The sequence below is a fragment of the Plodia interpunctella genome, chromosome 13 (genome assembly GCF_027563975.2).
Source record: "Plodia interpunctella isolate USDA-ARS_2022_Savannah chromosome 13, ilPloInte3.2, whole genome shotgun sequence".
NCBI classification, from domain to species: domain Eukaryota; kingdom Metazoa; phylum Arthropoda; class Insecta; order Lepidoptera; family Pyralidae; genus Plodia; species Plodia interpunctella.
In genome coordinates, this window is record NC_071306.1 from 158,987 (window position 1) to 175,317 (window position 16,331).

A 16,331-nucleotide genomic window follows, 5' to 3' on the forward strand; every position below is an offset into this window, starting at 1 on the left:
AAACAAATTTCATTATATTTGCTGGTGAAACCCTGTATATTTTGATGAACAAGGTTTATAAAAGAAGGTTTCACCTCTGTCTTATTACCTAGTTTAAAACTAAATTATTAGTACTAGTACTAATATCTGTTGACTTCGTTATATTTGATATAACGGGTCTATAAATATTGTATGCTAAAAGTTTAGCAATAGTCGACTTATGTCTAGGGGGCAGGTACACAGTACCATTGTTGTAAAAGCAATTATTAATATATTTATTTAAATCTAAAATATTAATCTTTTTTAAGTCCCAAGTGAGGTTATATAAACAGGTATTCATTGTATGGATATACTTGTTGTTAGAATAATTTTTAATATATGGGAAGAGAACTAGAATTTGGCCCACACCCGATTTTTCAATTTCTGCCAGAACATTTATACAGTTTAATAAATCTCCGCGAGACACATTCTTACTATTGCCTATGGCTACTATAAGAGTAGTGTTGTGATGAAATTTCTCATTCTTTATCTTGGACATTATTTGTGAAATATGTAATCCTGGCATATAAATATTGTATGTGTTCTGTGTAGTATAATTGGAAAGCAAGGGACCCAGGTTAGCACCTCTCCACATCAAACATGACATCACCATCATTTTGTGGTGAACTCATAAAAAAATTTTGAATAAAAAGAATGAAATGATCATTATGGCTTGTCGTGCCGCCCTAGAACTGGGAGGATATGGTGATATCATACGAGACGACTAAGGGACGCGACACAGTTGTGTTCTTGAAAGATAATAATAACATTCCCAAAGAGAGTGGACGTCAGGCAAGCTGCCAGTAGTAAAATTACACCTGAACCTTCAAAATTGCAAAGTACATTTGTTACGCAAATTCCAGGCTTCGAGGCCTCACAGCCCCAAAAATATCTGGGAACACGCGAGAATTTGGAGGAGGAGGAAGAGGTTAAAATATATTTTGTTCAGATCTTCAAAGCCTTGTAAATTTATAGTCAGTATATTTGGACCGGATATTTTGGATAAATTGGTGTAAATTCACAATATTGTTCTTAGCAACCCGCTTTTTGACTGTTTAGATATTATTATATACTACTAAATAGACAGGCAGACAGGCAGTATATAGTAATGTATAATCTTATCTCCACGGAGTCTATTACCGGAAGGCCATAAACATTTTAAAGCGTCTCTATATCGTGTTTGCTTAACAAAAAGCCACTTTACATCCTCCGCGAGCGACTGATAGCAAAAAGCTCGTATTTTTATAACGAATTTCCGTAGTTTACCAAGTTACTGCCTAACTTGGAAAATATGGGAAATGTCAAGGAACTTCAATGATGTGAGATAACTAGATTCTTAAATAATAATAATAATTTCTTAAATACTAATATCTAACATCAGTTTTCAAACAAATAAAAGTTAAGATAATTGAAAGTCTCAAAAGCGAATGAAGGTATGACAGGAAACAGACAAGAAAGATAAAGATTTTGAGCAGCGTTACACTATTTTTATTGTATTTTTCTATGCTATTTAATTCTAATATGGACAAAAATGTCATTTTTATTATACACTTATTTCTTGATATTAAACTAAAAAATAATTATTTCTATTTTAGATTTGGTAAGTAAGGTAAAGTACCTGCTTTCTATTACATATAATAATTCTATTGAACCTAATTAAAAAATAAGTATACGTCATGACTTCAAAAAATGGAAGGCAAAAAGTATTTACATTACAAAATGATACCACTACCGCCCTCTACGGACGGCGAAACACACTTCAAAGGCGAAGGACGATTTCAGGCTGCAGAAAACCGCCCTTCAACTTTGTACTGAAACGCCTACTATTGAAGGGTTCACGTAAAAACGAATAGATGGCGATGCTACTCGATAGAACAAATAATAGATGCAATCTTGTATTTAATTTTTATCTTAGGTGTAAGTTTCGGAATATTCCCATTTACTAGGGAGAATTAATAAAGTATGTGCTGTCACTGTCTCAAAGAGGTTAAAGAATCAAACAAACCATATATAGAACTCCGCACTCACACTAACCGCGAACAGTTCGTCGAACTTTGACAGATTCGATGTATATTGCACAGTTATAAGAACATTACATTATCTGTGATATATTGCTGGTTCATTACGGTAAATAAAAGCACTCATCCAACTTTGTAATGTAAATGCATTCGCGTCGCATCTGTCTGCGTTTGGCGACAGTGTGGAGCCAGCATTATGTACAAGTCTACAGTGAAATACTTCAACATATATTAACGCTATTTTCTCACGTCTCTACTCGGATAGTGTCAGTTTGAGTGCAATTTTATAACTCCTGAACTCGCCGCTATGAATAAAAGAATAAGTGTATGAATGACGTACAATTTTTCTGGCTTCATTCCTATTGCAATTCCGTGGGCGTAATTTTTGTATTTAAATAGTTTTAAAAATAATCACAATGATTTAATAAATTAAAAACAGTTTTTATAACAGTTTCACATAGGTAAATTATTTAAAACTCACAGTGGTAAATTTAGAGCGCGGCACCATTGCTCCATCGGCCGTTGTTGCTCTGATGTCTGGTCTGTCGAGTCGACGAATCAATGCAGAAATTGAACAATGCATGTAAATGTCAAAACCTATGTAAAAAAACCGTGCTATTCTCAACCTTGACGTAAAATCTGCAGATAAAACTCGAGTTAAACTCAATGTATAACAAATGGTAAAATAATTTAAAATTGGAATGCGTGCGAGTGGGCGTGGCCCTCGCGACGAGGTTACGCCGCTGCGTGGGCGCGTCGCTGCGCGTAGCCTGCGCGGGCGGCTGAAAATAATTTTTTAAATTGAACAAAATGATGCGTAATATCGAAATTTAAGTAAAAGAGTATAACTTACGAGTTGAATAATATAATAAAATACAACATAGAACGCAGAAGGTCCGTTATTATGATATGAGGTGATCTAAAAGTGGCAAAAACCGTAAAACCTAATAAAACACACAAAAAATTGTGACACAAATCACGATAAGTCCAGAAATTCCTTTAAATAATAATAAATAAGAACAAAAAACGTGGTCTCTGCTGTGGTGAAAGAATATAAAAGCATGCTCACCTACCTTTCTCGAAGCAGGATCCGCTCGCCAGGTCCTCAACACCCACCCTCGACCAGAGTCCAAAGGTTTAATGCACCCACCAAATTCTAAGTTCATACACAAAGCGACACGGCACTTTTTGAAATAACGCACACACACTTGAATATATCATATTGTTTGCAAATGAAGAAGAAAGTTTCAATAATACGCGGATCGCGAAATTGAGCTGGCAGGATAGACGTTCTGCCGCGATCGCGACCCATCGGATACTAGCATTTGAATCGAGCGATATCCGCGTGCCCGCACCGCGCGACGCGAGCGGCGCGCGCGGCTCGTGTGTTTGCGTGTGGCTCACAGAGGGCGCCATGAACTATTCTGTTTCGCTGCATGAAAATTTTTTGGTAAATAAAAATAAACTGTGATAGATGGTTTACTGATATGTAATGTCTGGTATCAAAATGGCTATGTATCTTTTAGTCGCCTCGTACGACATCTGTGGGAGGATCAGGATTGGTCCTAGTCTAGGGCGGCACCACACTTATACAGTTAACTATCTCTTTTATTTAAATGTATGGCATATCATTAGGTATACTCGTACATATCTAACAATTATCTAAAATAGGTTCAGTGCTATATCTAACTATATATCTGCATCCAGGTTGACCAACCATTCCATAGCTTCTGTTGAAAGATTGTAAAGGTTCCCCGGGTTGCCCCAATATCGTCTTTTAGGGCATTCGCCATACGTATCGTCTTCACACATACGTATAGCCGTTAAATAAAAACATATACCTGTGCACGCCTTGCTTCTATCTCAAACGATTAACTTTGATGTAAAAAGATTTTCGACACCTGTTTTGTGTAAAATAAATGATTTCATCAACTTCTGTTAAAACAATTATATTCTTGAAGGTTAATTAATATAACTATTGCCAAAATTAATTAACATCAAGTCATTGAACCGAATAATTTAAAGCAATTTAAGCATAATAAATTCGCAAACAATTTTCATTCGTTAAAATAACGGGTTAAAATAAATTGAAATAATATGGAAATATCAAAATTAACCAAAAGTTTTTAAAGTGTTAGAAAATTAACCTTACGAATTCAAGTTTATTCAGTAATTATTATTTCATTCAATTTAAAAACTTTCTTTTAATTGATTTGTTCGAACTGCCCAACAAAGAGTGTGATGTTTTCCGGACAGGATCCAAGATCTTTTATTCTGTTTAAACTGCATCAGGTATATTACACGTCCCAAGTCAAATATTGACGGGTACATACTCATCGATCCTATGAAATTCACATGAATTTCATAGGATCTGTGATTTAAACCAGGATCTCATAACATGTATAGAAGTACATGTAACAAATTCATGTAAACTGGTCTTCGATATTTCAGAAGGCTTTATGTCGGTCTGGGAATTTTTTATCAAACCTTAGCTAAATTAGAATAAATACTTGTAATAAAACGTAGCACGAGAAATCCATTTAAAAAGAATGAAAGTGTTGTTAACAAAGTTAAGAGTGTCTTCAGAAAGTGCAAAAACGAAAGTAATTAAAAACAAATTAAAAATATTACACCTCTAAAAGGCCGCATAAAACTGTGCTGCGATTTGAGCTAAATGTCTCTCAACGGGGACGTACCTAGGGGGGGTTAGTGGCCTCTAGGCCTCTCGCATCTTTGCTTATTCTCGGTTAAATTTTCGCTGTAACGCCGTGGAAGTCTAAATCAGTATAAAAAGTATACTTTTAATATTTTGAAGTTTTGCATGTGATTTTAAAAACCAGGCTCCTTGGGATAACTTTTGCCTATCAGCTGTTAATCTTGCGGTCTCGTACGACATCCACGAGGGGATATGCAGTCATCATAACCACACGATCATTTATCCTAAATTAATACTCGTCGATATTGATATAGGCGTTATTTTAGTATAAAATAAAAAAAGAAAAAAGCCAGGTTGGCAATCAGATGAACCCAGTATCTTGCTGTAACGATCAATGTTTGTAGCCTGTTAAGTAGATGGATCTTCCATATACTCAACGACTCTCGAACTCAATGGAACTCCCAACGACAGCATACATTTGTAAATATTTTAGTTTAGACTAGCGCCCCGTTCCGGCTTCTCTCGAGTGTTCATGATAAATTATACACCAAAACCTACAGAACCTAAGGAATAGCACCTATCTATTGGTGAAAACCGCATGATTATATGTGTAGTAATTTTTGAGTTTATGCGAATAGATAGACGCGGCAGATCATTTTATAATATGTAAGGATTTTGTATTTAGGCACGAAACATGAATCCGGACAGTTTTAGACAGTTAATCCCCCCCTTTACCGTTGAAAGCTGGCAATAGCTACGCCCATAGCTCTTGGAACGAAGTTTTGGATAACTTTTTATGGGGGCATTTTTACAGCACAGTAAATGTTAAATGCTGCTTTAACATTGAATGACTCTTAGACATTCAGTGGATTAACGGTTACGTTCCAGAATAATTTTATTACAAGCTTTTATTTAGTTTCGCTTCAGCATACATGTCAATGCGTCAATGATTGTGCACCTATTATCGGACCATGATTTTTTTGATTTATGAATTTTTAAGATCTATCAGTTATATTGTATGGCTTTCTAAGAAATATTAATCCGACATAATATCTTTCAGCTTTTCATTTTTGAATATTTGTAGTCAAACCTCGAAACCTTTTTAAATTTAAATGAAGACGTATGATTTCCATTCCAAAGAAAGAGAAACGCAATGTAGGTTGGGCAGCGCCTGATGGAATTTTAAAGCAACGTCTTGAAATGCATGGCTTGAGATAGGGGTTGTGCGAGTGACGTTTCAGTAACTTCTTACATGCATGCCTTAGCACGTCAGAATGTTTTGTCTACAGATTAAATTTAAATGAGAAAATTTGAGATATTGTTCTCAAATAGATATTATTATTACATCTGAAAAATCGATAGCGTTTCTCTATTCTGCTTAGATATTGATTGATATTTTTAAGACGTGAAGTCGTTGTGTGTGTTTAATTCCATGTAATAACTACGCCCCTCATCCATATGGAACACGACTATTAAGACCTCAAATGTAAAAACGGAACCCTTATATAATAATTTCGTTGTTTGTTTGTCGATCTGTCAAAAGCCTTTTTTCAGGACCACTTAGAGGTAGCAAGTTGAAATAATAAATAATCGGATTTCCGGTCCCTTTTATGTAAATTGAATGACGTGAAAATGAATAAAATTGAACGAATGAACAAATTCGTAAGTCGGCGCGATCAAAAGATCTGAAAAACGATGTTATTTGGGTCTGTTTACATGGAAAAGATTGAAGTATAATTATAATTTTGCACGCCAATCATAATTATATTATACTATTTATTTTGTAAGCATTACGCAACACAGTAACGACTTCGACTAAGTGAACACAAATTAACATCTATAAATTGGTAACATTCAGAGTTGCTCCTCAGGAAGCACTTAGCTCGTTTAAGCTATTACGAGGGAACAGGTCACCATTAAACTTAACTGGGGAAATTGAACTTGGATGTAACTTAGCGTTGCAATGAATGTCTTTGTATTAGAGGGAGATTCATGGTTAGGTGTACTAGAGTCGAGCAAATAGTTTATCTCCAAATACTTGAAAGTTGATTACGAAATGTATCGTATTGGTATTCAATATAGGCGTCGTGGGCCGGGTCGTGAGCTTCCCTCTATTATGGATGAGCTTCGCGTCAACTCGTGAACAGATGCTGCCAGGCGAAAACAGTACACTCGATTCTCATATATTTTGTTCGTTTTAACGTGTATTTTATTTTTCTATAAGCCCTGTATTTATTAAATTTTGAATTTATAGGGAACAACTGTTGATCCCTATATGAGCACACCGTTTTATAGCTATTTGTTCTGAAAATCGTCGTCGAAATGATGATATTACATTATCGATAAAAAAAGAATAAATAATGATATATTTTAGGCGGCATCCGTTCATCGAAGACTCTCGTGTTACTTTTGCGACACAATTCGACCATAAATCAAATAGGTTCCAGAGCAAATGTCCCGGAGTTTCCGGCCAGATTTGTGGCAGCCATCAATACAGCATTACTGGACCAAGTCTGGGACTTAGAGTAACTTATATATAGAGCACACATAACGTAAAACACACACACATACATAACGTCAAAATTGACCGTGCAACCCACCCTTAGTTTATAAAACAACAACAATTTTGAAGAAACTAACCAGCCATTACATAGACTGATAGTGATTGCCTGCGCTCGTTTTATCATCATTTTATTTGTATTATTAATTATTAAGTTGTATTATTTATTAAGTACTTGTTTGCACTACTTACTTATTTGCACTATTAATCATTAAGTAATATTAATAATTAAGTTAGGTATTAAATTAATTAGTTTTTTTCGCATAAGTGACATTAGTGCAAGCTTAACAGGCGCTCTATGGTGTATTAAATTTTATACAAACTCGATGCCGCAGCTAGAGGCACTACGTGATATGAAATTAACATTAGTCACGTTTTTCAGACAGTTGGGCCGAAATCTAGCTTCTTGCCGTGGGCTTGGCTATTCTATTACAATTCGAATTGGGAAGCATTCGTGCAATATGAGTCTTATAGAATTTTTAACGCTTTACGTATAAATAAATACCACCTCACTAGAAAATACTAAACTATACTAAATGGATGTAATTAAGACACGAGACGAGTTACGTGAACGAAGCTGCGGGCAAAGGTGTAGTCAAGTCTGGGATATAACAGGTTCGCCTAATGGTTATTGATAAAATAACTTTGTAGGACATAGGTACAAAGGGCTAGCAACAGTTCTGACGAAATTATTGGAAATCTAATCCTTGTTACACGATAAGCTCATCAAGCAAACCTATCCTTTTATCATATGGTTTCATTTACTATACTTATCCTTATGTTTGTTTGATTAATAAATAACTTACTAGTGTTGTCGATTGACAATCCACTAACGACGGTCTATCTATAAACTCAAAAGATTTTTGATGCAAAAGCAATAGATAGATATCAATATTATATCGATGCTGTCGATATTTCCAAGCAAAGTATCGATATATATCCTACTAATGTTATAAATGCGAAAGTTTGTGAGGATGTGTGTTTGTTAATCTTTCAGGCAAAATTTACTATATGGATTGTTATGAAATTTGCTACACGGGTAGAATATAACCTGCAATACATAGGGTACTTTTTATCCCGGAATTCCCACGGGAGCAAAGCACCGGGCTAGTTATCAATAGTATTGTTAATAGCTAGTGAAGAGCAACCTTTCAACAGTTGGCCATGCGTCACTAGCTGCAAGCTGGCGCGGGCAGGGGTACACTCATTTTGGGTCACTGAGACCCACAGCTGAGACCAGACAGTAAACAGCTGATGTGCAGCATTAACTTGTTCGATTCTTAAATGAATACAACTCACATTTTTTTTACCAATAACAATGAAACAACGTTTTGTTTAATAAATATCTATTGCAACTAATAATAATATAACATTATTGACTTCTCTTCCTGGTTTCCTTTTTTAGATCTACGACGTTGTATTCTGAAAAAAAGAAACTAAATTGAACATTTGCTAATAACCCATTTATTTTTACTTAGCAACACAAATACCATTGACGCCGTTCGTTATATACCTAAAAGAAAAATAATTGAGGTAGCTCCGCCTTAGAATAGGATCGCTTCATATCCTCTGGTGAATGTCGCACAAGAAGACTAAGGTACACTACACATACACCTAGGCAACAATGGCATTTCCAAAGAGTTGGAGTCAGGCAGGTGCTTTTAAAATTACAGCCGAATCATTATTTGTTATACTCCTATATTGTCTTGTACATCCTAGACAAATATTTTTTTGCCTGGTGTCCTGTATGACAGGTTCATCTGGATACCTAGTTCAGGCACCAGTTCTCCACAACAGATTATTTAGCAATGTGTGTATGTACACTGTACAGTACTTAGTTTTATTAAGTTAAGAGTATTGTTGTGGAGAAAAAATAAACTTTATTTTTCTTTATATATTAATCTTAAAAAAAAAATAATTTTGGCTTCGTGATTACACCGAAATAAACCGGAATCATGCGGAGATGAGAGAGCGATACCTAAAATGAATTAGACAAATAGCATCTGTGATCAATTTTCGTAAGATTAACCTTTTTCTCGGAGGTCCACGTGATCCCAGGGTTGTTTGTCAGCTGACACGAATATAACAAATATAGCATTTGTGACGAGGGCCAGCCCTGCCATGAGGTAGAACATCACGCGCCACTGATTTTGATTTGACTGAAAAAGAAAGTTGAATTCAACCAAATGTCAAAATAATTGTGCTTAGTTTGTATTGGACGGAAATACACAAAACGCGCTAGCGCTCTCTTGTTTCGGAGGTCAAGATCCATATTGCAGGCACTGATATTGTAGTCGACGTGCACCCAAGGACGTTTAGCTTCCGAAACCCCCTGATCCGTGAAGGCCAAAGGCATAAATAAGATAAAAATATAATAAACACAACGTAATATAATGGGTAAAAATAATAACTATTTCTTAATAATCATTATTGGATTTCGCTGCTGGAGTATTTTTACAAATGTAATATTCTAACCAATTTTCAAAACCAAAAAATTTGTTACCACATCAACGATGATGTAAGAGATGACCACGGGCAGCCCCATTACTAGAACATTTGTGATAGTGTTCCCGATAGCAAGTAGCGCGCCGCTGAAGTTGGACGATAAATCTATGTAATTTACCTGAAATTACAAAATTATAAGATTTTACAAAGATAATTAATGTTAGTAAGTAATTAAAAATAATTTATTGCACTAATACAAGATACTGATTTGAAAAAGACAACTAGAAAAATGTAAAACTGGCGACCTACTATTCATATTAATTTGCCAAATGTTGTGCTCGCTGTTAACTGGTGTTTATGTATCGCATTAAACTGCAACTATAATTTACTTACTATAATATTATATATGTAAACAATGAACAATGTAAGCGTTCCTAATATTAAATAAATAAATAAGTACATACCATCCAACCAGCATGAATGGAAACATGCGTAATCTGCGCAATCACAAGCAACACCAAGGCGATACTGACGTTCTTAGTATAGGACACTGCTACCAGACACACGGCTGTTCCGATTGTTGCTGTAGTATAATAAAAAAAATGACTAAAGTCAGTTTTGCTGACAAAGTTGCATGTATGTGTACCTAACAAAATAATCACGAGTAGATCACAAAATACCTAACTAAATATTACGACCATGCAATTCACCCTAAAGACATTCTATTAGTATCTATCTAGCCGCCGCATCCGTATCTAGCCGCACACGCGCTGCAAAAATATTTGTATTAATTTTCTTGGCGAAAAATAAAAAAAAGTATCTTGAAGATTATTATTTTGGACAAACGAATTTATCTTTTTTTCCAAAAGCATAATCTCAGTCAAGATACATAATCTGTCGGCTCTAGGGTGCGGCTAGATACAACTATAAGTTGACTGCTTAAATGTCATTGAGAAATTACTGTAGTTATGTTCAATATCAAATTCACGTTGCTGTGATGTCGGATAGGCGTATCCACTATCATCTGATCACATGACATGCCACGGATGTAGACAATTAGTTATATCTATATCGAATCGATACAGCCAATTAGGTTAAGATGATCCTTCGACGAATACATAAAGGGTTCCAGGAATAGAGGAAGACCTAAGAAGAAAATAGAAGAAGAAATGGATGGAGTGTATCAAGGATAGTATGAACAGGAAAGGAGTAGCAATGGATATGGCAAATGACAGAATGAAATAGAAGGAACTTACATACTGTGCCGACCCCACATGAGTGGGTTAGGGTCAAGAAGAATCCCAAATTCAAATTCAAATCATTTATTCAGAAATTAGACCTTCACAGGCACTTTTTCTCGTCAATCTTTATATTTATAGTTATTTCTCACAAGCTACAAACTACTGGCATTTCGGAACGACCACTGCTGAGAAGAAATGCCGAAAGAAACTGATTTGACATTCGTTTCTTACAATGTTTTTTTGTTTTCTAATAATATATAAAAAAACATAATGTACATAGTCAAAAGGTATAACAAAACAGGTTATGATTGTGATCCGAGTGCTGATTATAATATTTATATATATATATATATATATATATATATATATTGTTGTGAAACACAATTAACTTACATGAAAATATATGAGAAACGAGATGACCAGTTCCCTCTACGAATACATACGGTCAAATATCTTTGTTTAAATTGCCGTAGCCAAATATAAGAATAATTAATATTCCTAATGACATGTTAAACTCAGAAATACAACATGCTGCATTAGAACATTACCTACGACGTGTCGCAAGGTGAGCTCTACTTTGGATTGTTACACCACAGTAGCACGTAGTTAGTAGTTGTATGATAATAAATTGTATTTACATTGCTTAAATAAATTAAGAATATATTGATTTCGCCATCGTCAATAAGCAATTTCTTACTTCACACATAGAAAATAAAGAATCTCTGCTCGCTTATCACCTTCTAGTATGCGCTTGCAAGTCCGCCCGCGTGAATTTTCTATTGGAGCAGGTAAAATTTCAGGAATATTGGTTGATGTGATGATATTATAATGCTTTTAGTGGAATTCCATCAAGTCGGACGATCGCGATTACTATTAAGCTAACAAGAAAGTAACTGCTTGGTACTCACAGAGGGTGTTGAATGATCTCCTAGCATTTTTCACGCTGAGAACGTTCGTATTCGTTAGGAAATCCGAGAGTATTCCGTATGACAGGGACGCGATGAAGCCCGCCACGTATGGGAGAGACGAAATTAAACCACTCTGAAATAATTTAAATAAATCACATCATTTTACAAGCTTTTATTCAATTTCACCCGTTTGAGCGCATATCCGTCAATCGAGAAAGTTACTAATCTTAAGTAATTTTGACACTCCCTTCCTTTTCATGCTAATTTGACACAATATTGATTGTGTCAAATTAGGTATCTCTTCTTGGTATTCCTTTATTCCTGATAACTTTAACTTCCATCTTAACGTCCTTTTAGTAAGATAGTTTTCTTACCGTCTCAAAATATGACCATTCCATCCTAAGCTGTAACTATTTATCTTCTCATGTCGGTGCTACTTTCATAGTTCCACTTACATATTCACTTAAAATTTTGTCAATTCTTGATACTCCACTCATTCACTTCAACTTATCAGTTTTTTATACATAGCTTTCGTCGCCCAGAATAGGTAACGTATTAATTTTATAGCTGTCAGAATTGTATTAAGAATATTAATAAGAACTTTCTTGAAAAGTGTCTGTGTTTCAAGTTATAACTTACATTCTTAACGTCGACTCCCAAAGAGTAGTGGATATAGGATGGCACTTGCATGAACACGAACAGATAAGCGATTGTGCTCCCCATGTGTGACGTGAATATGGCCCAAGCTGGCTTCGATGCTAGGATCGCCTTTAGGGGCACACTGGGTTTCTGATAATAGATTTTTTTTAAAAAGGTTTCAAGAAAATATAGTGGCTTAGTTAGATGATTTACTTTTCGATATAAATATTTAAAATCAGTTTTAAAAATTTATGTTAAAGATTTATGACGACCTATTTAATATAAATGTAATACTGCTCAAATTATATATTCGAATGTTCGAGAACTTTTTTGGATAGATTTTGACAAAATTTGGGCCACGGGTACTTTAACCTATCGGGTGTTCTTTTTTATATTGAAATTTGCAACGAGAACTTTAGTTGTTATTTATGAAAATGTTATGTTTTAATTAGTTTATTTACTATTATTACCTTTTTACTGATGTTAACCATTGTATGCGTGATATAATCCCTTTCTTCCTTCGATATACTTTTATGTTCGTGGGGTGTAGCTGATGCGAACAGAGTAACAACCAAGAATGTAGCAAAGCACAATATTCCTGCTCCCCAGAATATAGATGGCCAACCCCAAGGGCTTGCAGACAATATACCGCTAAATTGGAAGGCTATGATTGTCCCTATTACTGGCCCTGTACAAATATAAGAATTTATAAAAAAAAACACATAGATGGTAGTTCTCATTTTTATCCGAAAATTGTATTCAATTGAATCCCCTTACCAGTATAGACGAAACTACTTAGTCTCGCCAGTTCTTTAGGCGGCACCCATTGAGCCAGCAAAGTTTGTATGGACGGGAAGAAGCCTGCTTGAGACATGCCTTGAAGAATGCGGCAAACGCACACGGCCTGCCAGCCTCCCTGCAGGTAGTGATGATTGTGGTATTGTTGAACATTCTCCATCACAGAGTTAGACTCAAAATTCTCATGTACTTTAATATGGACTAGTAGACCAGCTGATGGTAAAGACGGAATTTTTTTTTGATAATTATTGTTATAAAGTCTTGAATGGTTTGATAATTTTATCCGAATTTTCTTCAGATTAGCATTAAATTTTAACTTTTACATAGAATCGAAAGTACAATTTAATGAAGAAAAAGAAAATAATTATTACCCAAAAAGCAAGCCACGGCGTAGCAACAGAGACTACTCCATTGACAAACAGACCAATCTGAAGGGGCAACTTGCCTCCCCAACGCTGGGCGATCATGCTCATGCCATATTGCATGATGCAATAACCTAAGTAAAACGAAGCCAAAATCATTTCTTGATTTGGTTTGCTCCAAAAATATTTCTGAAAACAGTTTCATTTGGGATTCATTATTAATAAAATGGAACTAATGAATAAAATAAATTACCAGTAGATCGATTATGGAACTTAGTGGAACTAGTACTAGTATCACCAACGTGAAACTAGTGATAATGAATAAAAGATTTTACAATATTTTTTTGCTTTTTTAAATAATACTGATTTCTAATAAACAAACCTAAAGGCATAGTTATAGGACACAGAAGCATAATATGCAAATTTTCAGTAGGTAAAATATACTATAATTGATTTTGTTTATGTACTAATTTTTAATTACCTTGTAAATTCCATTTTCGTCACTCGCAACGTTTTCCATTTCTCTAGATACAAGATCGTCTATAAACTGAGTATCATTGTAATTATTTATAACTATATTTGTTATATTATTCAGCTCATGGTCATAATTTGGATGTTGACTTTTATTTAAATGGAAAGTAATATTATTTGAATAAGTTTTGTTGGTAATGGGAACATAGTAAGTCATAGCAACTATGCTGACTCCAAGATGAGCTCTGGCTAAGTAGCCAATCAGAATACTAGTTAAGAAGAGTAAAGACTGGATGTGTCGCACGCCATATCCATAAGAGGGTTCCTGTGTTGATGACTTTGATTCTGAAAATCACAAGATATATATTACAAGGTAAATGCAATAGGAAGATTATTTATGTTTAATGTATCAGTCATGTTATCCAATCCTTTGTTTCAAATAATTTACTAATACCTACATATTTTTATTTCCATATGGAAACTCGAAATTTGACTCTTGAGTAGGTCATAATAATTTTCCTCATTGTCTAGGTGTCTGCCAACAAACAACAATACTTGGGTTGTTGTGTACCAGGTTTTGCGGTTGATAGACTGCAGTGGCTAATTCTCATTAGATGCGCCATATACTTTTAGTAGTCTAATAGAAAATCAACCAAACACGATTATAATATCTTCCATAGTAGGAACTATAATAAAATATATTATTCAGTTTATCTTACCATTAATTCCTAGTTCTACAACTGGAACCTTTTCATATTCACTGTTCAGAGCCTGTACCATAATGACTTGGACAGAAATTGATACATTTACAACAACAGAACTACCACAACTCACTGGCAATAAAATTATCTAACAAAATAGTTTTAAACAGTACAGTCGTAGTTCTAATCTTATTCAAATAACTGACACAAATAGCTCAATAATATTTTGACAAAGATAGTACCTACAGGGCGATGCATCGTTTGGTTAATTTATAATGCAATTTTTCAAATGTCATTCTCATTTTTCTCAGTTTAATATTCTTTGTTTAACTAATCAACTGCATACTAGTACAAACTAGTACAACCTGCAAGTTCTATGCCAGTAATGATAACTTACAAGTGTTTGATCTTATGGATTAGCATATTTTTTTAATGTTGATACATGACACACGTGTTCATACAATTCAAAGTTTACTATCCTGTTTGGTCTAATTTGACCTATTGGTCTGTTGCCCATTTGGTTCCTTGTTGTTTGGTCAGTTGTCTCAAACTGTAATATTTTTTCCCAATCCATCTACTTATATTTCCGTGACGATTAGTCTATTTTCCTCATCAGTCTACTTGTCTCAATGGTTTTGGATATTGATGGATATTCTACATCAGTTAGTGGTTCATTTGACAAAATGCTTCATGTAAAAGTTATTCTAAAAGTTTGAGAACCGCTGAACTAAATCATTATAATCTCCATCACAAATCACTGAGCACATTTTGTAGGCAAGTTTGCAAATAGTTGATGTTGATTATGATAAAACGTTATCTTTTTCCTGTTACCTAACGAAATTATTATTTTGTGTCATGAAACCTACGTAATTTAGAAATAAATTTAGGTCGTGGCAAAATAAATAAATGCACAGACAAACAAAATCGTACAAGCACTGATACCTACTCAATTATTTATTACATAAAATAGTAGCTAGTAGGTAACAATCAAGTCAACCGACATTCCTATCGGGTTCGAGTTCTTTATATAATTCTCAAGTCGTAAAAGATCTCATTAGTTAACTCCCTAAACAACTCATATTGAGTCTAGATGCATGTCCTCTACAAAATTCTATGATTTATTCTTGAATAGCAATTCATCATACTTTTATTCCTTGAGCAACAAAATTGTGTTGCCCAAAGATGAGAAAATACCAGGTGAAAAATTGGATTGAATCGAGACGTCTTGAACCTCTACGATGCACGCTAGCAGTGTTGCGTTAGACCAAACTTTAGCGGTCTCTGACATTTTTTTGTATTATCCCAACAAATCCCACTAATATTAGAGATGTGAAAAACCCAGGTAATTTTTACCAGGTACAGCTGTTACCTTGGATTAATACATAGTAAGCATTCCCATAGGATTTGGTCAAGAAGTATCATAATTAATAATTATTTTTAATTAATTACAACGAGTGATAAACCGCGTTTTTCTGTCAAAGATGATAAATTTGAATCTCTGTATAGAAATAGCA

At 34.5% G+C, this 16,331-nt stretch overlaps 1 protein-coding gene across 2 annotated transcripts; it reads right to left on the reverse strand.

The window, feature by feature from the left end:
* Positions 1 to 8,587: 8,587 nt before the first annotated feature.
* On the reverse strand, positions 8,588 to 14,959 carry LOC128674845 (putative inorganic phosphate cotransporter). 2 transcript variants are annotated; one of them, XM_053753791.1, is made up of 12 exons: positions 14,836 to 14,937; positions 14,575 to 14,753; positions 14,127 to 14,461; positions 13,655 to 13,834; positions 13,263 to 13,401; positions 12,956 to 13,173; positions 12,486 to 12,635; positions 11,847 to 11,979; positions 10,162 to 10,280; positions 9,756 to 9,875; positions 9,282 to 9,411; positions 8,588 to 8,674 (listed from the first exon to the last, which is right to left on the reverse strand). In XM_053753791.1, the coding sequence occupies exons 3-12, from the start codon at positions 14,331 to 14,333 to the stop codon at positions 8,625 to 8,627; spliced, it is 1,446 nt and encodes a 481-aa protein (XP_053609766.1). In that variant the 5' UTR covers positions 14,334 to 14,461; positions 14,575 to 14,753; positions 14,836 to 14,937; the 3' UTR covers positions 8,588 to 8,624. The 2 variants fall into 2 exon arrangements, with proteins under 2 accessions (XP_053609766.1, XP_053609765.1); XM_053753790.1 differs by lacking the exon at positions 14,575 to 14,753 and having other exon boundaries at positions 14,836 to 14,959.
* Between the last annotated feature and the right edge of the window lie 1,372 nt (positions 14,960 to 16,331).

Coding starts and splice junctions, on each gene's coding strand:
- LOC128674845 (XM_053753790.1), bottom strand. CDS start 14,896: ATGGTACAGGCTCTGAACAGTGAATATGAAAAGGTTCCAGTTGTAGAA. Junction 13,835..14,126: donor ACGAAAATGGAATTTACAAG/GTAATTAAAAAT, acceptor AACTGTTTTCAG/AAATATTTTTGGAGCAAACC. Junction 9,412..9,755: donor CTTACATCATCGTTGATGTG/GTAACAAATTTT, acceptor TTTCTTTTTCAG/TCAAATCAAAATCAGTGGCG.